Source organism: Ornithodoros turicata, chromosome 6, assembly GCF_037126465.1.
Source record: "Ornithodoros turicata isolate Travis chromosome 6, ASM3712646v1, whole genome shotgun sequence".
Lineage (NCBI taxonomy): Eukaryota > Metazoa > Arthropoda > Arachnida > Ixodida > Argasidae > Ornithodoros > Ornithodoros turicata.
In genome coordinates this window covers 7,796,491-7,820,302 of record NC_088206.1, presented here as the reverse complement: position 1 = coordinate 7,820,302, position 23,812 = coordinate 7,796,491, and the positions used below count along the sequence as shown (strand labels likewise).

The 23,812-nt window shown below is 44.0% G+C and overlaps 2 protein-coding genes across 3 annotated transcripts in view; both read left to right on the top strand.

The window, feature by feature from the left end:
• The first annotated feature begins 4,853 nt into the window (after positions 1–4,853).
• LOC135397601 (calcium and integrin-binding protein 1-like) lies at positions 4,854–14,388 on the top strand. Its single transcript, XM_064629208.1, has 7 exons — positions 4,854–4,975; positions 9,775–10,038; positions 10,181–10,215; positions 12,125–12,224; positions 13,111–13,258; positions 13,358–13,562; positions 14,225–14,388. The coding sequence occupies exons 2-7, from the start codon at positions 9,988–9,990 to the stop codon at positions 14,244–14,246; spliced, it is 561 nt and encodes a 186-aa protein (XP_064485278.1). The 5' UTR covers positions 4,854–4,975; positions 9,775–9,987; the 3' UTR covers positions 14,247–14,388.
• Positions 14,389–15,123: 735 nt separating this feature from the next.
• LOC135398993 (uncharacterized) overlaps positions 15,124–23,812 on the top strand; it is a 70,938-nt gene continuing 62,249 nt past the window's right edge. The window contains exon 1 of one of the 2 annotated variants that reach the window (XM_064630610.1): positions 15,124–15,352. In XM_064630610.1, the coding sequence (XP_064486680.1) occupies positions 15,286–15,352 (67 nt within the window). In that variant the 5' untranslated portion in view covers positions 15,124–15,285. The remainder of the gene's footprint in view (positions 15,353–23,812) is intronic. The other variant, XM_064630611.1, reaches the window with a different exon arrangement.

Here is a 23,812-nt window from a genome sequence, read left to right as displayed (position 1 = left end):
CGGCGTTTAGCGCTGCTGTAGACATCCCTCAATTTATTCTTCGAAAAGTGTCAAATCCATGCGATTCGGCTATACCCGTGTTGAACTCAAGAAGGAAAAGAAATTTAGTCCGCAAACAGGAAAAAATACTACAGCGCCACCACGCAGCGTAGTGTCACGTGGCCAGTCTTAACAGCCAATACGGAAGCAGAGAGAGTATATGATGGATTACATTATCTGGCGGAGGAGCGAGCGCAAACTCTCTCTCTCTCTCTGTCAAACCGTCCTGTATGCGGCGCAGTAATATTTTGAGAGCTGACGGACTACATTTCTTTTCATTCTTAAGTTGAACTCGACTACAGAATAAATTGAAGCAGAAGCCTCAGGCCGTGAGCCGTCCGAAGGGCTCCCGACCTCAGGGAGTAACTTTAGTCCTTTTGGGCACTAAACGCATTGCCACAAAAATTGGTTCCGTTCGGGACGGAAATTTTGACCATCATCCATCAAAACATCAGGGTCCATCACATTCTACCTGATGTACAATTAACCTTCCACCAGGACCCATCAAGAAATCTTGATGGTTCATCAGACTCCACCAGAAGCGCCCAGACTTCCCACTAGCCCAGATCGAAAATCTTGGTGGGCCACCAGAATTCCTGATGTACCACCAGGAATTCTTGATGGGCCATCAGACGGCTGCTTTTCACGCTCGTTGTAACAGTCCTATAGGTACATAATTCAGGTGCATGAATGAAAATACTTTGAATTAAATCGTGATATGTCGAGTGATATAAAATCTTGCGACATGCATTGGGCAGAATTTGCCAAGAGCGAACCCCTAACTATTTCTAACTCTGTGCGGATGGAAAATTGCTAAGTTAGCTAAGTTATATATATATATATATATATATATATATATATATATAGCCCTACCCCATCAAATTCACGAAGGGCACATGATTACGTATATAGACTGTTGCATTCAGGAGACCATTTCCGAAGTTCAGTGACTATTTGAAGTCCTGGGGAGTAAATTTCGGGGTCAGGGACTAAAATAGGGAGTAAGCTGCAGTCTAGGGGACTAGAAACTGCAATTACTCCTCATTTTACTCCTTTTTTTTAGAGAATGTGTCACTCTTATTAGTTCTGTTACGTTGATACATATACTCCGTTATCATCACGGTTTATATTAGGCACGGAAAATGAATATAGAATGACAGAGTGATAGGGAACTATACGAAGCGAAGACGCCCTTTTCTCTGCTACTCCATGACACTTGGCGGACGGTAATCACGCTCTTGGGATATTGGAGAGTTTTAGTACATCGTACGCTACCGCCCTTGCGTACGTAAGGGATAGCGTTGGTGGTTCTGCGCATGCGCAAAACAAAAAGAGAGGTAGCGCAACGCGCTATCCGCTAATTTTTTAGCACACCGTTGGTAAAGTTATCGCGCCTATATCGGAGCCAATCGCAGCCGTGTGTGACTCAGAATCTTATCCTCTGATTGGTTCCGGTTGACGCGGTTCGACGCAAGCCACGTTATGAACGGTTCGTTAAAACTCTCGATTGTAAGCGTTCAGTCTCAAAATGTGAAAGAATTAATAAGCTGCTGTCATTGTTTCAGCATTTAAAAAAAATAATAATAACATACTCCACATATGGCTAGCAGTGCAGGAAAAGACATGACGCTGATCACTACCGCTTACGTGGCAGCGAAAAGCTGTGACGTTTTCCGCATCTTCCGCTGGAATATTCTAGGGTTCGAACCCGGACGTTAAATGTGATGGGTAAAATTAAACCCATACTGTGGCGTCGCTCGTGATCATAGTCGTCTTCGCGACGTGAGGCCACGAATCGTCATGATCAATATTCTGTGTGAATAGACGGTAAATGTTGGCAATGGCGTAATATGTTTATCGTGAGCATGAGAAGTGCACAAACTATTACTCTAAGAAAAGAAAAAAGGAGTAAAATGGGGAGTGATCACAGCTTCTAGTCCTCTAGATCGCAATTACTCCCCATTTTAGTCTCCTGACGCCGAAATTTACTCCCCAAGACTGCAAATAGTCACTGAACTTCGCAAAGGTTCTCCTGAATGCAAGTCTAAGTAAATATCTGCTCTTCGTGCATTTGATGGAATAATGCTCTATAACTTAGCTAACTACGCAATAATGTTCCACCCACACAGAGTAAGAAATAGTTAGCGAAAATTTCTTGGCAAATTGTGCCTTATATGCATGTAGCAAAATTTTATATCATTGGACATATCACGGTTTAATTCAAAGTATTTTTATTCATGCACATGAATTATGTACCTTGGACTGCTAGAACACAGCGTGAAAGTCAGAAAGTGCGGCCCCCACTCTGTGGCACTCATTTATAGTCCCGAATGGGGCTAATTTTTCTGGCAATGCATTTAGTCAAAGCAACTCACTTTTTTTTTGTCAGAGTATAGCCTCAGTTGCGGTTTGGTTATCGCAATGGCGAACGCAGCGAATGCATGAATGACACAGCAGGCGGTACACGCAATATACCACCGTAATCCGAAGTGACGTTGTATTTTAGCTGCCAGAAACGGAGTCATTGAAACGCAGAGAGAATTTCAATGGGCCTCCTGTTCCTTGCTCCCGTGATCTTGTTTATACTTCGGCGCTCTGCTTTTTAATCCAGCCATTGTTATCGCCACGCCGCTTATCGTAAATCTGTCTCCGGCGAACTTATTGGCTGACTGCCGTCCAAACGCCGTATGTGTACATAAGGCGGAGATAAGAAGTACGGGAAGGGCAGGCACGTATTTAGCGGCGGTACTGGCGGTGGACTGAGACAGCGGGGATTTCGCGACGTGTGGCTATATACTCGTAAAGGTGAGATATGCACTTTTGTTTGAACGTAACAGAGAGAGGTTTGTTATTGTTTGCTTGAAATTATTAATTGATGTCGTTGATTAAAAAGAAAGCTCGCGAAATACAACAAAAAAAGTAGCACCTGTGCACGGTTTGTTTACTCAAGGTGGCGTTGCCTCAGGCAACATGGCGACAGCCCGTGCTAGGGTGCATGAATACTGCATGGGGAGCTAGTATTGAGGCACCCCAGGCCGTGCATTTCGCGACGACTTCTTGCGTTAAACCCTCGAAGCTCAGGCATAAATTATTTATCTTTGTACCTAACACCCTGCAAGTATTCATGGTTCAAGTATCGGCTTAGAAGGCAAAATGTCGATGTTGTTTCCAAGCACAAGTTTTCCATTGCAGTGTGAGAATATGGCTACATGGCTACCCTTTTCACGCAGCTTTGCATTTTCCTCTTTGCCCTGCCCACCATCGATTTTTTGCTTTGTTTTTCATTTCCTGGCAGACCGCACGCACAAACGCAAAATCAAATAAAACCAAGGCAAGTTGCGTAGCGGACGACTGACAAATAAGAGATTGACGTGAAGGCGCAACATTATCTTATCGGCATGCGAGTGCAACCCTCTGCGAAAATACAAAACGTACAATATCAACTTCTCTCTTTGATGTCAGCGATATATATCCACACACATTATTCGCATCACGTCAAGCACGCCGCACGAATCCAGTATTCCGGACAAGAAGCCCCTTCCAATATCTCGTACGTTTCGTTATATAACTGGAGTCACAGTACGCGTCACTGTGTATCGTACGGCCGTTTCTGCAAGATACGTTCACGGAATATACGCTTGCGAGGCGCATAGTGGCCTTATAAGCGACGTCTCCTTGCTCACCCCTTACAACCGCATGGCGCGTCGCACGTTTAATCGAAGCTATATACGCCCACGTCGTAGTATAGAACTTACGCTGTAGTATATAAGCTGAAAAGGAAATGACATCAACGTCGAGAGAGCAACTGATGCGATGGCGCTGGCATCCGGCAAAGTGTGGAATTGGAAGAATGCCAGCGAGACGCCTTTCTTTAACTGAACCGCGACGAAAAGACATTAGCTTTTCCCAAGGTGAACTGTTGAATCCACTCTCTGTTCCTATGGTGAACACAAAAAGAAATATCTATTTCTTTTTGTGTTCACGAACTCGTACGTCCGATGGATATCCTCAGAATATCCGTCGGACGTACAAATTAGTTAGGATGTTATTCGTACATCCATGGGATATTCTGCGTCGTTGGGGGAGAGAGGGATGACCCTTCCGGCAGTTCTGTACACAGGCGGCAGTAATAACAGCAATAGCAAAATACAGTATACGTGAAATACATGAAGTAATGATTAATGATGAAATTTGCCGCTTAATTTGTGGGTCGCTACCCCAACAATAACAAATAAATCATCGTGACTATGACCTGGGGTCGCTACCCCAAGACACGCTGGTCAGTACGTGACGTGATATCACATTTGGTGTCACCGATATGAAATAATAAGGTGATGCATGAATGAAGATCAAAGTGCTTGGTGTGAGTACGTTTCGTAAGTGTCGTACGCCGCGTAGAATCCATAGTGTCCAACTGTTACAGCGCGAACCCCTCATGTTTGTTTGTTTGTTTGATTAAGGGGTGGGGAAGGTTAGCCATCCTAATGACCAGGTAACATCACTGCACAAGGTAATATGAGTTAGAGGAGAGTAGAGGAGACCTTCGAAAGCCCAGGACTGAACTATTGGTGCAGGATCCTAGCACCGCTGCCAGTTAACGTAAACAGTGCCTAAGCAATGTTGCTCACCCGGTCTTGTATAGTACCTCTCTTGCATTAGAATACATGTTGCTATGCATGATAATATGCAAGCGAGGTGAAGGCCACTCCAAGACGTCGGCCAGATGAACGGATAAACACGTTGTTACACCGAATAAGATTCTTTTTTGAGCGACTGCGTTTTTATTCTTCACACACCCCGTATTCATCGAGGTCGGTCGCTACGACAGCTACAGGTGTGTTAGATGCAAGCGCACAGATGCCCTTCGCCGTTATGCGGTTGCGGACACCGTGCTAAACGTTTAGTGCAGGTGATTTCCGAGCGCTGGATATAACAGGTGAGACTGCTCTTGGCCGCTGTGAACCCGGATATAACGATCAAATTTGTGGGGAAAAAATACCGGAATCGTATTAGAGGAATATAAATGAAATACCTATGCGCGCGGTAGAATTCCTTGGGTCTCCTGCATCGATGTAAAGTTGAACCTAGTTCTCCGTATTTTTCTTCCTTTTCAAACCAAGCCAACTTGGCTCTCCGCCTGGCAGATGCTCCCGTAGCTGTAAATAGAGACGTGGTACGTAATGAATCTGTGTAGAATATTACGAATTCAGGGTGTTTACGAAATCGCAGCCTTCAAATTCACTAACTCTTCCAGATTTCCCCTGACTATTTCAAGCGAATTCCCTGACCAAAACAAAGGCGAACGTGGTGCCTGCTCCTACGTTTTTTCACTCGTAAAACAGATCATTTAGTGAATAAATAAATAACGACGGATAATTTATTGAATTCGAAGAAACAGAGTACAAATACATGCTCGTCCTTACTGTTTAACAGACCCGATATTTGATTTTATTTTTTATTTTCTGCGGTAGAGAGACCGCGTACACTCTGCCACATTTATGACCCGTGTCTTTTTCTTTTTTTGTTAAAGGTTACTTATTAGCGAGACCGCCCTAGTGAGCACATCGTATTGGCGAACTGCTACTCACAGCAATGTTGCCGCGGCGTAACCACTCAACCGCACTCATCGCCATTCGCCGCGCGTGACGGCGCTTGTCCGCGATTTTCCCTGGCTTCCGCTTTTCTGGTCGCATCGAAATTCCCTGACAATTCCCGGTTTTCCAGGTTCCCAGCGAATTTGGTCTTACGTATACGTATTCTTCGGATGTTCAGAGTCGGTCGCACGAAATAAGGAACACAAACATTAGTTTGGCGCAATGCGCAGCGTCGACTTCTTTGGTGGCCCCCCACCTACGGAACTGCCTAATATTAAAGGGGCATGGAAGGGACTTGGAACATATATATATTTTTTTTTTTACTGCGTCATATGAGCATATTAGGAACCGTCACGCAAAACATTTCCTTTCGGGATGTGCGAATTTACTGAGAAAATTGCTTTACAAGAGAGCGCCCAGCGGCTCGTCGCATCTCCGTGACGTCAGGTGGCAGAGCGCCTTTCATTGGCCACCGAGTATCATCTGCTAGCGAGAGCGAGAAGTCGGGACGCGCGACGCGTGGCGCGAAATGCGACTGCAAAAAGACAGGAAGATAAAAGAAGGCGCTCAATCAATCAATCAAAGTATTTTATTAGATATACCAAACACACAAAGTGAAATGTGAGACTGCGAGGGCAGGCCTGTATGATGCAGTTCCAAATATATACATGGTTCCAAAACACTGATAACATACAACAGCACGTCTTGTAGGAATATTTCAACAGCTACCTATATGTCAAAAAAGCAGAGGGGTATTGAGAAAGAAGAACAGCTAAATACCAAACATAGGCTCAATTATACCAAGGAACTCAAGCAAATGAGGAGAACAAAGATGAAAATGCTCAGCAACACAAAACGTGGAATACAAAATTTCAATTGCTTTTTCCAATCCAATCCAATCAATAGCTTTTTGAATAAAAGCGGGTTATTCAGCTTCCTCAATTCCACTGGCAACGAATTCCATATCTTAGATCCAATAAAAGTTAGCTCCGGTTTACCACAGCTTGTGCAATGCAACGATATCCTAAGATACATATCGTCTCTTCTAAGGGAATATATGGAACTGGAGCGTGTTAAGTGGATAAAATGACGAACATTAGAGTTATAAATAAGACGATGGATAAAGAGGCTAACCTTGTACGTAGTCAGAGTAAGTACGTCCATGATTGATAATGAGTGACATTGCAAAAGTAATTGACGTATTTGGTTGAATATTATTTAGCACTGTGCGCAGAGCACGCTTTTGTAGGATGAAAAGCGGATGAAGAGTAGTACAATAAGTGAGCCTATACACTTCTGTACCATAGCTGCGACGTGAGTGTATCAGTGCATAGTACAGTTTAAGAAGACGCTCGCCTCAGTATTGCTCATGACGTTGCAGACTGGCAGCCGATGGGAGCAGGTTTTCTGACCCGCGAGATTGAAAGCTCTCTTATGTTGAATTCCAATGGCAGAGTCGGAGCAAGTGGCAGGCTCCGCAGTGGAGCGGCTTGATCTAGCCTAGAGCAAGTGATCCGAATCTGTGACTGGAACACTTGCGCCCACCTTGGAGTTTAGCCCTGGGTAATCTCCCTTGGTGGATGGCGGCCAGAGACGGAGGAAGAAGAAGAAGAAGAAGGTGCTCATGTTCCATTACAACGCCATGTTTTGCAACATCAAGGTCCTCCTGATCACCTTTGGTTGCCCTGGTAATGTCTGACTTATCGCTTCCTTCATGAAACAAAATCGCCAACGTACGACGCGAAAGACTAGTCACGGCGAAGACGCGTTGCGAAGCGGCCATGTTGGCGAAGCAGAGACAGGAAATAGGAAGCACGAGCGACAAGTGACACGTCACGTAGAGTTCCCGTTGGATCTGCCTCTTTTGGCGGAGCAGTCTTGGTTGCTCCCTGGAGCGACCTTGGCTCGAATGCCGCTCCAAAGCTGCCATCGGAATACTCCAGAACTGTTCCCAATCTGCCAATCGAATAGACTTGCTCTCGGCGGAGCAACAAAACTTGCTCCGGAAGCGCTCCGAATTTGCCATTGGAATTCAACATTACGCTCCAGGATTACGCGCCGCACTCGTTGTTTTTGTGCGAGTGCGTTTCCCAGCGCTCGTAATCCTAATTTCTTGTTCCCCCGACATATTTGTTCTCGAGTCTTTCCATCCTCATTTAATCGCGATATCGACCTTGAACAACTCACTTCGGATCGCGTTCTATTCCTCATTTCCGCGTTTCCGTGACGCAGCAAAAAATGATAAACAATTTCCCAGACCAAGTTTGCCGCACGTGGCACTGGCATCGGAAGAACAGCGCAGGCAACAGGTGCGACGGTCACGTGGTTTTGAGCCGCTAACCGCGCGACACCCCATGTTACGCCTTCCAGAAACCCGGATGCAGCAGCAGTACGGCAAAAGCTGTTTACCGAGAGGCGACGACGCTCAGTGGAGTGTGACAGAGCTGCGTTTTTGGTGAGGAATGCGATTTGCATTAAACGGGGCGTGTGATGCGAAAAAACGTACCTCGGAGCGGAGCGAGAAATTTATGAAGACGCAGAAATTGTATAGCAGACGTGAGATGGACGTGGTGAAGTTTGTTTCTTTGTTTTTGTAATTTTTAGCCGCGGTATTAAGAGAGGTAAGACGCTGGGAACAATCGTGACAGCTAGATTATCTGGAACTCAATATTGCTGGGATAGTTTTTTTTTTAATTAGTGGAATATAATTTTTATGCACACTTTGGAGTGTATACAGAGTTTGATATGGATGTGACCAACATCACATGCAACAGTTGTTGTTGTTGCTGGACTAAATTGCACAAGCATATAGTACGAAGCGTTATGAACGGATGTATAGTTTATTTACATTAATTCGCACACACACAAAAAAGCGACAAAAGAAATAAGCAAGTAGGAAGTCAGTGCGGTCTGTCTCCGTTTTCATTGAGATTAAAACTGAATTACGGAGTCTTTTTTATATAAAAAACTGCTCGTGAATGGAATGATCTTCCTTCATCACTTGCATAGACTTACAGCAGTTTCGAAAACATTTACTTGCGCATTTTCTTGCTTGTACTGACTATGATATGTGTACATTATTGATTTTTTTCAGATTGTACGCTGTTTTGCGTGCAGCATGCACATATGTCTATATGTATTATATTGTAGATTGCATTTTATGTACACCTACCTTTTGTATTGTTGTGTTTCACTACCGCTGTCATACTTTGTACCCTCATGTAATGTCCTTTATTAGGGCTTTTGAGGTATCGCAAAATAAATAAATAAATTGCATAATACATGTCGAACAGAAACTTGAATCACATCAGGAATATGAACCGATAATAGATAGTTTAAGATTTTTTTTATTTAATAATGTTTAATATGATAATTTAATAAGATTTAATTATATAAGATTATATTGTATATTTAGGACCCAAACGTGCATTTTTCAACAAAAATGAACTTCACACACAAAATGAACACTGTGGCTACTTCTTGATGGTGCTCTAAGCGCAAGCTGTTTGCGTTTTGGGTTACGGCCGGCAAATCCCTATACTCTAAAACTTTCTCCTTTTGCCTTCCTTTGCGCCAGCCGTATACGCCCGTTTATTGGGTACGCTAAAATTACACACCTTTTCCCGAAACTCCCTAATGAAAAAAGCTCGAGCGTGGGCGACGACCGGATAGACGACACAAACACAGCTCTAACCAGGAGTGTTCACCGTTGCCCACGCTCTCGGGTTCTTTTCATCAAGGAGTTCATCCATCACTTCGCCCCCATCTATGCCATTTTATCTTGGTATGAACCGACCTGTTATATGATAGTATCGCCAAAAAACATGGATAAATAGACATAATCCAAGCGTATGACACATTCTGACACACGTTACAAAAGAACGACCTGGGTCGCAGCCTGCTTCACAGCGTGTTGTTGTCGCAAGTAGTCTGTTCTTCAACACCACATCAAACGACAACATAGACAATTGAAACGAGAAGCGTATATACAGCAAAACAATTCATTCTGCTGCACCTGTCTTTCAGTCACCGCAGTTCCGCCTTCGGCAATCTAATCAGCACTTCCTCAAACCCTTTCTACGTTCAGTGCAAACAAATTCGCCGGAAAAGGATGAAACATGTTGTATTCTTTATTTTTCAGCGGTTTCCCCATCCATTCGAAGTGACAGCGTCGTGAGTTCAAAACCGTCGAACGCATGCGTGGTGTTCTTTTGTTTTTTGTTTTAACCACGACGTGTGTGATACAGTTTACAGCGGTGTGAACGCCGTTGTGTGTTGTTGCATGCCTGTTTCGTTTACTTGTTGGGAGTGAACGCAGTGACGTCGTCAAACTCCGAACAGAGACAAGAAGGATATGGGTGCCCGTCACAGTCAGATTACTAATGAGGAGCTACAAGACTACACAGTGAGCATTCGCGTTCTTGTGTTCTCTTCCTGAACTTGTATAAACATGCAAAGAAGCCATGTAATTGTATCCAGCTAATTGCAAAAGATTAATGGCAGTTGTTCGTGTGTTTTGAACCGTGATTATTTTTTTCTCTGTACAGGCGTTAACCTATCTTTCCAAGAAGGAAGTCTTGCAGTAAGTTATATCAGAAACTATATTTGGTTATATTGTAAAAAGTTATATCACAAGAATTGTTGTTGGTGCGTGCTCTCAAATCGTATGACGTAATGAATTAAAGAATTTATAGTTGTCAAGGTCTCAATGGCGAGTCAACTCGTGAATCTGCAACAGCTTTTCCAGCTCAGAGTGCGTGTTTCACTGTAGCTGGATGGCGATTATTCTTGTTTGTTTTCGAACACGATCCAAATCGAACAGTGCAATTACGCATATGCAGCGAGATTGGGCATTTAGAAGGTCATGTTCCACGGCCTCGAAAGAGGATAATCTATCCGAATTTGAAAACTGAATGCTCTTTGAACATTAGTAAGCCCCATTCTAGAACACGCTGCGGTATTAGTGCAGTTTTATTATCCCATAATCATACGTAAAGACTTTGTAGTAGACTGATAATAGCCTTCGTCTATAGTAATGCAGTTCCTCGAAGTGCTCCGTAATAAGATAGTAGTATACATTTATAGTCACTTTTACGGAATGACGTCATCTGAATTGAGCATTATTAATTTAATCACTACTTTTGCGGCCGGCTGACGACAATACAGGCAAACGTACTCTTTTTTTAATCCCTAGTCCACATAGTCCGCAAATAGTCTCTAAACTTAGCATAAACTCCGGTGCAATAATGGACTAATGGCTGTTGCAACGCATTTAATCTCCAGAAGGAGTAAAATTACTCCTTTTGCCCTCTCCCTAGTATTTTTTTTCTTCATCAACATCAACTCCTTTTGCTTCCATATAGAGTTCGCATCAGCATAAGGTCTACATGTATCACTTGTATGCGCGTCAAATGACAATAGGTTACTACGAGGAAAATTTTAACATTTTAACCTTGGTACGCTGAAAATGATATGAGATGTTGTGGCGTGACGAGGGGGAATATTGTTTTTTTGTTGGAGACTGTGACGGAATCCGCATTTTAGTCTGGTCGCTCAGCCTTCCCATATAGTAATTTACGTGTTTCTCGGTCCGTAACGTGACACGCGAACCCTTGTATCCAGATATGTGTAACAATAGGAAAGTTGTCGGAGACCACGTGACTAGCAGACGTTACGTAACGCATACTGCGTTTCTAAACACTCGCACGTTATGTCTCTTCCCAGATTCGGAACAGGAAAGGCAGATGTAGACGAACTGAACTTTTGAGTTTAAGTTTGATTATAGAAAAAAAACAAAAAAGAAAACAGAAGATATTGAATTCGTCACGTGACGAATTCTGCTACTCCCACAAAGGAAGTGAAATGAATGAAAGGAGAAATAAAACTGTAAAGATGAAAAGGTAAAAATAGAAGTGAACTTTAATAAACGAGTAGATAAACACTTCTGTATCTGCTACAAGTAGCGGTCAGTAGTGTACGGTAAAGACGCATTACTGTTGAAAATATATATACTGAAGTGTTACCTTTATAGGAAATTAACATACTCTTGCGCTGTACACCGAAGCAAGTACATACGATAGCGTACCACATATACTAGAAACAAAAATAAATAAATAAATACTGGAATGTATTTTTGCGGATGGCTTGCTTCGTTCCAAAAAGACCCCTTATAATTACAATAATGCGGCAGACCGCAAGAACATTACTTTAGCGGAATTAATACTCGTACTGTAAAAACAGCCGGAGTTTTCGTGCTGCTTTGCAGCCCGTATTTACTACATATAGGTGCTTGTTAAATAATTGAAGGTAACATTTCCTTGACTCCCACTCGTTGACGCCCTCGGAAATTTCACCGCTCAGACAATGCTAAATCGTGGTTTACAATGAAAATACACGCATATTTTAAGGTAAACAGTATTACTCCTAGCTTTCTCAGTCCAGTGTGTTTGACACTTCGTTCTGCAACTTACGAAGTATATGATATATTGCAGTGCATTCAACCGATTTAAAGCTATATCGTACAGCGTGATTGACAAAGATAAGACTGCCAGACTTCCCATTGAGTACATTCAGAGGATGCCGGAATTCTGCGTGAGTATAGCATCTCCATTAATACTAGTTACCTAATGGCGGTTGGTTGCACAAAGCACACATTGTTCTTCAAGAAAGGGTTAAAAACGTAAGTAATGAATGCATCTGTGCGACAGAGACAACGTTATACCATCAGAAAAACAGACGAACAACTTTCCTTACGTGACTTAGTAAAAACATGAATTACTGTTCACATTGATGATAACGTTGCCTTGAGTTTGAGGGGGAAACACAGGACGAGACAAAGGGAAAAGGCAAAAGGTAAAGGCAAAGGTAAAAGGCAAAGGTAAAAGGCAAAGGCAAAAGGTAAAGGCAAAGGTACACAGGACAATGGCAAAGATTCATTGCTGGTTCGTGAGTCTATCTGTTCATCTCGTCCTGTGTTCGTCCTGTGTTTGTCCTGTGTTTCCCCTCAAACTCAAGGCAATGTTAACGTCAATTCAACACCAGCTAGCTTGCCTGCTCCTGCTGTGTTCACTGTCCACATGTGTAGGTTGTAAGCATTGCCAGGCCCTATATATTATACCCTTGGGCTTAGGCTGCCCGAGGAATGTTTGTTCAACGCTTATAAAAATAGAAAAAACTTATTATTATGGGTTTCCCGGTATTTCGTTCAGTGTCAGCTTTGTTATTTGGCTGCATTATTTCACGGTTTGTTATTCGTGCGGGCTGTAGTGTAGTCTATAAGGTTTTTCGAATGTGTAGTTTCTTGTACATTTTCAGTTACTTATTATTATCAGTTCATTTTCATTATTGCGATATTCCCGCTTTCTGATTACCGAGCACAGCCCACAAGCCGTTCGGAATTGCCGTGTCTCACCAATCTATCATATTTTTCGAGTAAAATAAAATTGAAGTCAATCCTTATAAATTGTTTTAAATGCAGAACAATCCTTTCAAGGACCGGCTCCTCGCTGTATTTAGCTCGGCGCATGATGGCCGATTATCCTTCGAGGACTTCCTGGACTTGCTCTCGATATTAAGCGACCACGCACCGGTTGATGCAAAGTTGGAATACGCCTTCCAAGTTTACGGTGCGTGCATATATTTTCCGTATTGCCGTATTACGTATTATTACCACATTCCGTATTGCCGTAAATTCCTAATTACAAGCCCTCCCCTATTTCCTATAGATTTTGACGAAGATGGGACGATTGGTGAAGATGACCTGACGCAAGTTCTACATCGTCTCACGTCTGCCGGAGAGCACAGCCTAGCACCTGGAGACGTTCGGAAGCTGACTGAAAATATATTAAACGAAGCCGACCTGGACCGAAGCGGTGATCTGTCTCTGTTGGAGTTTCAGCACTGCATGTTGAAGAATCCGGACTTTGCCAGGTCAGTATCACATATTTTTTTCGTACGAGCAAGCGGTCCTTGTTTTGTATGGGATGTCCTACACGTAGGGTCCCGGGCTTTCGGTTGTTATATGAGGGCGGATTCGGTGTATGTTTTTCGGCGTTTATTTATTTTCGTGAAATCTGTGTTTTTCTGTGATTTTTCTGGTGTGTACAGGGTTCTCCCTGCAGTTATCGGTGAATGTAAATCGCAACGTAATCTCAAAACTGTGCGTATCAGCGCAGCCTTCAAAGCAAAAACTAATACAAAATTAGCCCCTGTGAGACATCACAAAAGAAACACTTCATTGCTCCACAGTGAAGTGGTGCTACCGTAAATCGTGAAAGCGGAGGCCCCCTTTTTTTGTGTGTGTTAAGTTTAACGTGTGCAGCGATAATCCCCCAAATCTTTCCTCCAACATTCATTCGTATTCGGTGTTTTTCGGTTAAAACCGGAAACGCGAAACCCTACCAATACTTTTTCGTAGATTCCTGGGTTGAGAAGTGACCTAGCAAATGTATCGAATTTCTCGTGAACCAAACTGCGCAGCTAGTCTAAGCAGCCTTTTGAGTATAGCTTTTAGTGTGGGCCACATCTCTCAACGGCAAAAGAGAACATACCCACTGGTTATAACTTTATACTGTTTCTCTTTTTTTCGCCAGCTCCTTCCGGATTCGGTTGTGACGTCACACTGAGCATTCTTACTCCACGGGACCAGGCTAGGAAAAAAAAAGGCACGTTAAACGTGGCTGCATCAATAACTTTATTTTGTTGCGGTTCTGTAAATAAATAATGTTTGTATTGTTAACGAAAAATCGCAACAGTGAACAGCTCCTGTAGAGCGTGCTTCACCTTCAGCTCTGATGTGGTGCAGTGAAGCCGACAGTATATCGTCTTTAGGTATTTACATTCTTATGGTTATACTGAAACACTTTCGTTTATTCCTTCTTAACACAACAGGTTAAAAACAATTAAGACCATAGACGTTTCGCCACCTATGCAGACGGCATCGTCAGTACACACTGTGCCCGAAGGTACAACTGGCCTATTTATCAACCAATGCATTGTAAATATTGTTTTTAAGCTGTTGTGTTCAGCCGGAGCAAACGGAAGTTTTTCAGTATGTTTTCTCCCGGCTTTTGGAATATATTCTCATTCTTATGGTTGTTCGCATAATAACGTTCTGCTTCTAAGCAGCGACTCACTGCTGACTAAGTAAATGCCATCCTGCCAGAGGAGTCAACCTTGGCAAAGTATATGTAATAACTGTTTCTTTTTTTTTTTTGTCGTAACATGTGCGTCAAACACGCACACTCATCAAGAAACAACGCGAATGAATGTGAAACACAATGTAAACGCAGCATACCATTACATCAGCGCCCTCTTACGCTATAAACCTAAAGCATAGCTCAACCTCCCATCCTCCACAACAGACGGCACCTCCATAGCGTTCCCTCACCCACCATACATCCAAACCTCTCCACCAGGTGGCACCACCTTCCCTCCCACCTGCCCTCTCCTCAAACACAACATCCCCGCTCCTCCTCCTCCAACGTGGAGCCCATCCTACGGCGTACTCTCCATAACATGCTTGGCTCATATCAAAACTGCCGTACGGATGGACAGCCTCGTACGGCGTCGTGCGTCGTTCCCTTGACGTGAAGGGGATTTTTCACGTGAGAGTCGACCATGAATGTAGGGTTTACGGACCCGACGCGACACTATGGATTGGACCCTAGCAGCGTTAGTCACAGTACTCATCGTCTGTCTTCAACTGAACGGACTGCTTGGTGAGTTCCATCTCTCTCCTATATGCACGTACGCTGCTCGAGGTGTGTTGACGTTTCCGTACGGAAGCTGTTCCGCGTTTGTGGAGATGCCGGTAACGTTGTCAGTCACGTTAGAGCGACGTCCAAGCACGCAGGAATGTTCGCACTGCTGGACAAGACGGCTGATGCGAAGATGAAGACGTGGAGATGGGGGTAGATTGCTTTCAATTTCCGGGGGGGGGGGGGGGGGGGGACTCTGCGGTTGACAGAAACATATTTTGAATTGTCAGTTTGCTTGCGCGGGGTTATGGTGGTAGGGGGAAATCAGTGTTTTTGCAAGACATGGAAGAAATAACGAAAATGTTTCCCACACATTAATACTATACTTTAAAAGCGCTTACACTACGATAAAGACGACCTGACTCTATTTTGATTTTACCTTCGACTAAAGACAAAAAAAGTTGGCAGTGGGAAAGGTGAAATCCCGTACTGTACATCGCTTTTCAACGTTAACTGTCACATGTTCGAACACGAACGTTGTTAATAATAGCGACTCATTTTTAAGTAATTTATGCGACTTTTGGTATTATTTTATTATTCGTCGATGGTAATGATTGGATTTGATCGTAATAAACGAGCTGAAGACAACGGAATCATCACCTACACGATAATTCGTTTTTCATACTGAACAATATTCACTATATTTCGTACCAAACAGCAGACGTACTTTCCGATGTATCCCATTTGTAAAAGCGTAAAACCTAGTTCGATCGCATGAAATCAATGTATCGTGGCGAATCCAGAATCTATATTTTCACGAAGAATCCTGCGAGGGAGCAATGCTACGTTGCAAAATAATAATACTTATATCTATTCAGGAGTCAGGACTGTCATGAATACGCTGTTTGTGTACCATTACCAGACTTAACCCAATTCAGTTTCCACGACGAAAATAAAACTTGGTAGAAAACGGTACATCGTCCCTTCGCCGTCATAACAAGCGTCCCGTTGGTTGCCATGGTTACCGCCCACGCTTTATTCGGTCCGCCGGTCGCCTCTGTCACATGGTGTTTGCGGCGCGTGGGATGATTTCCCCTGGCTGGGGACAGCCATTGGGGGTAACTTCGACGCAAAATAAGGACGACCGATGTATCGATGGAATGGGGACAGTGAAAGTCAGCTCTCTACCCACCCCGCGATTTCCATAGTGGCAAAGGAAAAAAAATAAATAAAAAAATGATGGGGAATGGTAAAGGGAATGTGTTTTGAAAAGCCACTAAGTGTTTGAACAGTTGGCAGAAAATACGTAAACAGGGCACTGGCGCAGAAGACGTCTGCTTGTGGATTAATTTTGAAGTTGAGTAATGTGGTGGTTTTAACGCGGTCGGTTTAGAAGCACAAAAGGAGCCAAGTATATGTTGGTTCGTTCTGCGGTATGCGCGGAAGTGTTTGTCGAATGTGACAACCAGGTTTGTTGACAGAAGCAGTGTTGGTCACCATGGGGAAAAGTGTGCGAGGTTGAAGCGTGGGAAACATTAATGCGATTTTGCACGTGGAATGCTCGCATATGTGTGGTTTCATCCGTAGCGATTACGGTCCGGTATGTCTTGCTTACCGAGATTTGGAAGGCAATTATTCATCCTCTACAGCCAAGTGGGTCTGGAAGAAACACATCGATCACCTGGACACAAGGGCACACCGGTGGATTTCTGACGTTCGTCACTTTACTGGGGCCAAATAAGGAATGAATGAGAAGTCTCTTCTGGCCACTTTTAAAAAGTGTCTCAGTCGCAGTACCAGATAACTTATAAAAAAAAGGGGTGCAATCATTCCCAGAGACACTTCAAGCTAGTGTGGTTGTTACATGGTTTTACAGTGTGGAAAAGTATCGACATATTTGACGTTAAAAAATTACAATTAATGCATTTGTTACATATATGGAATTCTATATTCGAATTTCGAATCGAATCTATTCGAATAGTTACGAAGTTGCACTCCTAAGTCCAAAGCCCGCAGAAGAGAGGGTATAAAACAAAGTTATTGCCTCGTGAGAATATCCGTATATCACGTAGATGTATGTATTCGGTTACGTAGCCATACTGTTCGCATTTACTTCGGGTATCCGCTTCGGTTTTAAAATTACTATTAGCACAGCACCAGTAGGCGCGTATTGGTACGTTATCAAGAGTAGACAAAGTTATGCGGTGCTCCCTATCGGAACACGTATGCACGCGTGCTGTTATACGCTACATTCTGCTAGCAACATATCCACAATCTAGTTTGCGTGAAGGCTTTCACCGGCTCTTCCTAACAAAGTAGAGGATAACGTTCGATAAAACGAGGAATTTTACATATCTTCCTCTGCATAACCAGAATATACATTCTTGCAGAGATGCTGAATCTACTAGAGGCATGCCAGAGATATTGAACCATATACAGAAAGATACGCGAGGATATTGACACTGACCTTCTGGGAGGAAGCAACCGGAGGAAATTAGCTCAGTCAGACTATAGTTACTCGAGCTTCATTTCCAGCTTCGTTGTCTCAGTTACTACAATGTTACATGCGCTGGTGATTGTGCGTCACCCTGCTTCTTAGCGTTGCTTGGGGGGGGGGGGGGGGGGGGGGTAAGATAGCATGATGAGTAGCAGCTCTGACCAGAAATCGATAGGAGTGGGGTCGAGCCCCACCGCCTGTAACGCCTTTTCATCAATTGCCACTCTTTAATTAGGCATTAATTTAATTAGGCGTTACGGGGCCTCACGCGTTGTGTTTGTCCTTGCATCAGCTTGTTTCATTGCCACAGCTTTTACTACGTTACTCCTGCTCAGTAATGTGAGAAAGCTGTAAGAGGGAGAGCGTGTGTGTAAGAATACAAGATAAGAGTGCACGGCTGTAAGATACGCGGTAAGTGTGAGCTCATACAGCAAAAAAAAAAAAAAGACATTATAATACCGCAAGTAATTTCCCATTTTAATTCCCCTGACCCTGAAAACTACTCCCCAGCACTGCACTGTTAGAAACAGGCGGGGGGGGGGGGCACACAGAAGTAGGCAGCGTCACGACTATAGCAAAAAAAAAAAAAAAAAAAACGGATGGAGGATGAAGGGTGGAGATGCGTAGAGGGTGCGTGAGTCCGTCGGGGAGTGCAAAGGGCTGGGGGGCTCGTTGGTGTTAGAAACAGAACTTCATGACATAGCACGCTCCTAGCCTACCACCATTCCGAATGATATCATTCTGTCTCCTGGTTTGTTGAAAATGGGAGGAGGCGTTTATCTCGGACACATTATGCATGTCCAAAATAGGCGCCTCCCCCTGTTTTCAACGAGTCAGGAGACAGAATGATATCATTCTAAATGGTGGTTGGCTGAGAGCGCGTGCTAGGTGGCGAAGTTCTGTTTTAACGGTGTGCTAATAGTCCCTAAACTTCCGTGCATTTAGTCATGAAAGAGACTAATGCTTGTGGCAATGCATCTATACTTCGAGACAGGTTAACTCCGTACACAAATCTAAAGACGTCTGTGATTGGCTTTGGCGGGCGCATAACGCCTCCGACTCACAACGTAGTGCGTCTGTATTCTTCAAACTGTAGCTTGTACACTGTGCTTGTACATGTTGCGAAAACACCAATCGAAGACGAAGTACGCTTAGAGAACATTTAAATATTTTCAAAGCAAACACGTAATATATTCGCGTTAACAAAACATCCCACGCAGCATAATATATAGGCCAAATATTGGCTAAATGTCGGCAATACTGGTCCAACACTCTAAAAACAGAACTTCACTGCATAGCACGCTCTGCGCCAACCCTTGCCACGAATGATGGGGGTTACCGCTTCTGATTCGAGGAGAGAGAGAGAGGCGTGCGCCTTTTTGTGTCAATTATCATGTATCCAAATTGACATAAAAAGGCGTACGCCCCCTCTCTCTTCGAATCAGAAGCGAACCCTATCGTTCATGGCAATAGTTGGCGCAGAGTGTGCTATGCGGTGAACTTCAGTTTTTTGGAGTGAATACTAGGCCAATATTGCCAATATTCAGCCAATATTGCCAATATTCAGCCAATATTGGGCCAATATGTGCTGCTTGGGATGTGAGGCAGCTTTCCCGTCTGCCTGGCATCCGTCACCCTCTCGGTTGCCCTGCTCTCGATGTGCTGCCATTTTGCCTACGCTAGCGGAGATACGCCTCTGTTATTGCAACCCTTGAGTTGTCTCAGAGTACAGTCTCCAAAAAGAATAAAATCACTCTTTTTTTTCTATTTTTCGTTAGAGTTAGCAACGTATAATAACACTTTATAATATGCATTAATATTTATTAGAAACCCTCTTCAAAGTGATCCCAATGAACCGTTTCGAAGTTAATTCGCTTTAACGGCACCTGGAAACAATGTTCATGTCCGTCGGCTCTGCGCGTCGCGAGCGAATACAGAAAGGTTTTCCGAAAAGCTGTGGAGCGTAAAAAGCCGGAAAATAAAAGCGACTGTCAGCTGGTGTGTGAATAAACGTGGTTACAGGTAAACGACCTCTTGGTAAGCAAACGCAGTTGTCCGTGGAAACGAAACAAAACTCGAACAATACAGATGCGTTGTGCTAAAAAAATTCTATGAAAACGTAGAAGGGATGACGCGTGTGGCATCTGCGTTTTCAATTATAAGCGTACAAATAGGGGCTAATTTGCATGCCGTCCACCGTTTTGAGAGATCCACAACTAAGAGGGAGAGTGTGTGGACGCACCCGGAAATGGGTCAAGGGCATCGCAATCACATGACGGGAAGAAGAAACGAACAAAAAGACGACACGCCCTGATCGGAAATTTTACAGCAAAGGCTGTGCTACACAAATCGAACGTCTCCCCCGCCTCGTATTGTAACACAATGTGCATTTAAAAGGCGGTGCGCTTCCGCGTGGGCGTCCTTCGTTCATTCACCGCTGTGTTTCTTGATGAAGCGAGATATATGCCTTGTAGAACAGTGCGACGCAATAGCCGATTTTTAATTGGCACCGCCTCGCGATGCGTTGCCTCAAAGGATATGGAATTGGCTAATTATATGTTCAGCCGCATTCGTTCGCTCCCAAGCAGCACAACATCTTGGCCCAATATCGGTTCAATATTGGCAATGTCGGCCTAATATTTGACCAGTATTGCCAATATTGCTGCCAATACTGGACCGATATTGGCAATACTGATTACTGAACCAACACTGGCAATACTGGCCCAATATTGGTAATATTGGACCAATATTGGCGCCACTACTGGACCGATACTGGCAATACTGGCCCAATATTGGTCCAACATTGGCAATGTCGGCCTAATATTGAACCAATATTGCCAATACTGGTGCAATACTGGACCGATACTGGTAATATTGGTCCAATATTATGCCAAGATGTTGTGCTGCTTGGGATGTATTTAACGAGCAAATTGCGTTAATAAACAATCTCATATTGATTCCACTGGAGTGATTGCATTTAAAGGTCTGAAACGTGACAGACAACGCTTAATATTTTTACTTTGCTAGCAAAATTTAGGTAAAACGGCTCGGGGTGACGCTTTGTGGCGAAACATCCCCAATAGGTGGTTTTCAAGTGGTGAGCCGCCGCTAGGGATGCTGGGAAAATTGAACTTCCGCGGTTCTAACTTTGCGTTTGTTGTATGCTGCTGTAGCAGTATTTGCGCCGTTTCGCTGAATCCGCATGCGACAAGAAGCTATTTTCGATGAATGCGAGTCACGAAACGGACCTTCCAGCCAGGTAAGCTTCTGTCTTGCTGACACTACTGCAAAAGTTCGAACCGGAAATTGTGAGGTGACGTCATATCCGCAGGAAGCTGCAAACCACCTATAGGGTTTATTCACATGACGTCATCCGCAGGAGAGCGCCACTGTCCCTAGCAGATTGGCCGCCATAAAGTAGGTCCTCAGGTTTTGACCATTTCAGCCGTCCAGGACTTCAGCCACATCGCCTTCACTATATACATTTGGTGTTTCAGAGTTACTGTGCTGTGTAAATATTATTTTTACCACATTCCAAGTATAATTTCCATGTTTTCAACGGAAATAGTGCTCTAAATAACATGTGGCAGTGAACGAAAACCGGAACCAAACTTCGAGGGACGTACACAATCGCGGCGATATCATCTTTTCGGAGCTAGTAACCTCTGGAGTGCCCTCTAGAGCCCTCACATCAGTGAATAAACTATGTTCGTCAAGCAACAGTGATCTATATGTTCCCCATGTTCCCGACTGTTTTGCTGCATCCCGATGACTTCGCAAGGATACGAAACAAATTAGGTCAGTATCATACCGAACACGAACCACCCCCTCGATGCCGAATACAACATCCGCATTCATTTTGCGCCAGTAATTAACTCGTAAATGACGACAATAGCAAACCGAAACCGAAATGCGAGGAGCAGAAAACAGAGCTCGATACTATACGGCGGTTCGTCCGGAGGAGGATTCCGTGACGTCACCCAGCATTGTCGTCTGCTTCCAAGCATTCCAAGCGTGCATTCTTTCTCCCTTGCCCGATGATGTCAGCCATGATGTCAGCAGTGCATTGCTTTCAGCGCCCTCTCGCTTCACGGAGGCGAAGCTCTCGCCTCGTAATGATTCGTTTGAGTAAAATCTGCGCAGTTTTGGACCGAGATATTTCGTACACATGTTCCTGACATCGCAAAGATTACGGATATACCACAACCTTTGCGGTGATTTTGTTGCGGAGTCCCACTTAAAAAGAAAAAAAAAGAAAGAAAGAAAAAAGCCATGCAAAACTGCATGGTCAGTCAGCCATGGTCAGTCATGCATGTAGCTGTTGTTGTTGTTGTTCTATGATAAGGTGTTCCTTAACGCGAATACGAGTCCTATAATCCTAAGCATGACGTCATCCACGCACCTCCAACCCCAGTGCGTTTGAACGCGAATCCTTATTTGAAAGTGCATAACGAATTATCTAGCGTGCTATTTTTGTCAACGAAGCGATAACAGTCGCGCAAACATGTTGGCGAAAGGTGGCTAATCCGAAGGCACGCGTAGGAAAACGCGTTATCTCTACATCCTATCTATATACTAACAACGAATTAAAGACACGGAACACGAGTTAAGGCAGGGAATGAATATTAATGAGCCAAATAATAATCCACTGCTCTATTCCTGGCGCGTGCCTTAGCACTTGAAACTTGCCAGTTGGCATATCGCAGCAAAGTATATAGACGAGGGACGTAGATAGTGGAAGGCGTGTTGTGTCTCCCTCTGCCTTCGTCCCTAGTCTACTTTGCTGCGCTATCAACAACCAATGACGAACTACACCAAATCCCCACGTTGCTACAGTTTGCCATTGGAAAGTTGGTCTGCCAGGCCTGCAAACATTATTACCGCTCCAGAAACTTGAACGAAATTACCAGCAGCACATCTGCAGCATAATGATATACGATGAATACGCCTATTCGGAAAATGGTTGACTTCGTCGTTAACAAACATTATTACCGCTCCAGAAACTTGAACGAAATTACCAGCAGCACATCTACAGCATAATGACATACGTTGAATACGCCTATGCGTTAAATGATTGACTGCGTCGTTAACAAGACCCACTGCTTTACATGATCAGCCTTAACGTAAGGAACGGGCGTTCTAGTCGGCGCGCGAGAGACATTTGACGATACGCATTAGAATGCAAATCAACGAATAGTACGGCCGCCGAACTGTGAGTCTAACAACGACAAGCTGTTCCACACAACCACCGACGAATAGTACTGCACAGCTACGATCCAGTCCAACCCGATTCAGAAACATGAGAACGCGTCGCGTTGTCCAGAAAAAGCTACATTGACGATACCAGACTGAAGTATTTGCCTCTTCCTTCGATGTCCTACAAGATAGCTCCATCCTTTCTTTTTTTTTTCTTTTTTTTTTTCTAGACGGAACTCATAATAGACAGCATAAGCGATATGTTTGCATTCGGGTAGCGGACAGACACATCTGAGATGCTGTTCAAGCGTGGAGAATCCCCTCCAAAAAAACCAAGTCCACGACCCCCCAGATCACAACACATCACCCTTACGACGCATTCTTTATGTACCGTACCTTCCTTCCAACCCCAAACTCCACCTACGCGTTCTTTCACACCGAACCCATTCATTTCGATCCCTCTTTGCCAGTTAAGATCTCAACAGCCAGGTCTATAATTTCCTTCACGTGGCCACTCCGGGACAAGGGGGACCGCCGGTCGGTGACCGGACGACGTCTGCCTCCCTCTTGTACGCCTCGGCAAGCCGACGAATTATCTCAACTGCGGAGAAATTTCACCAGGGCTCAACACACTGGCGACCCCTGATGGTCCCCTTATCGCTATAGATGCCCACCCCTATGTATGTTGCTGTATCTTAAACCGAGATTAAATGCCCCGTTCTGAAATGGCATATAAATGAGGTAGAACTATGTTTTTCGGAGAGCATGCTCGTCTGTGCTTTGAGCTG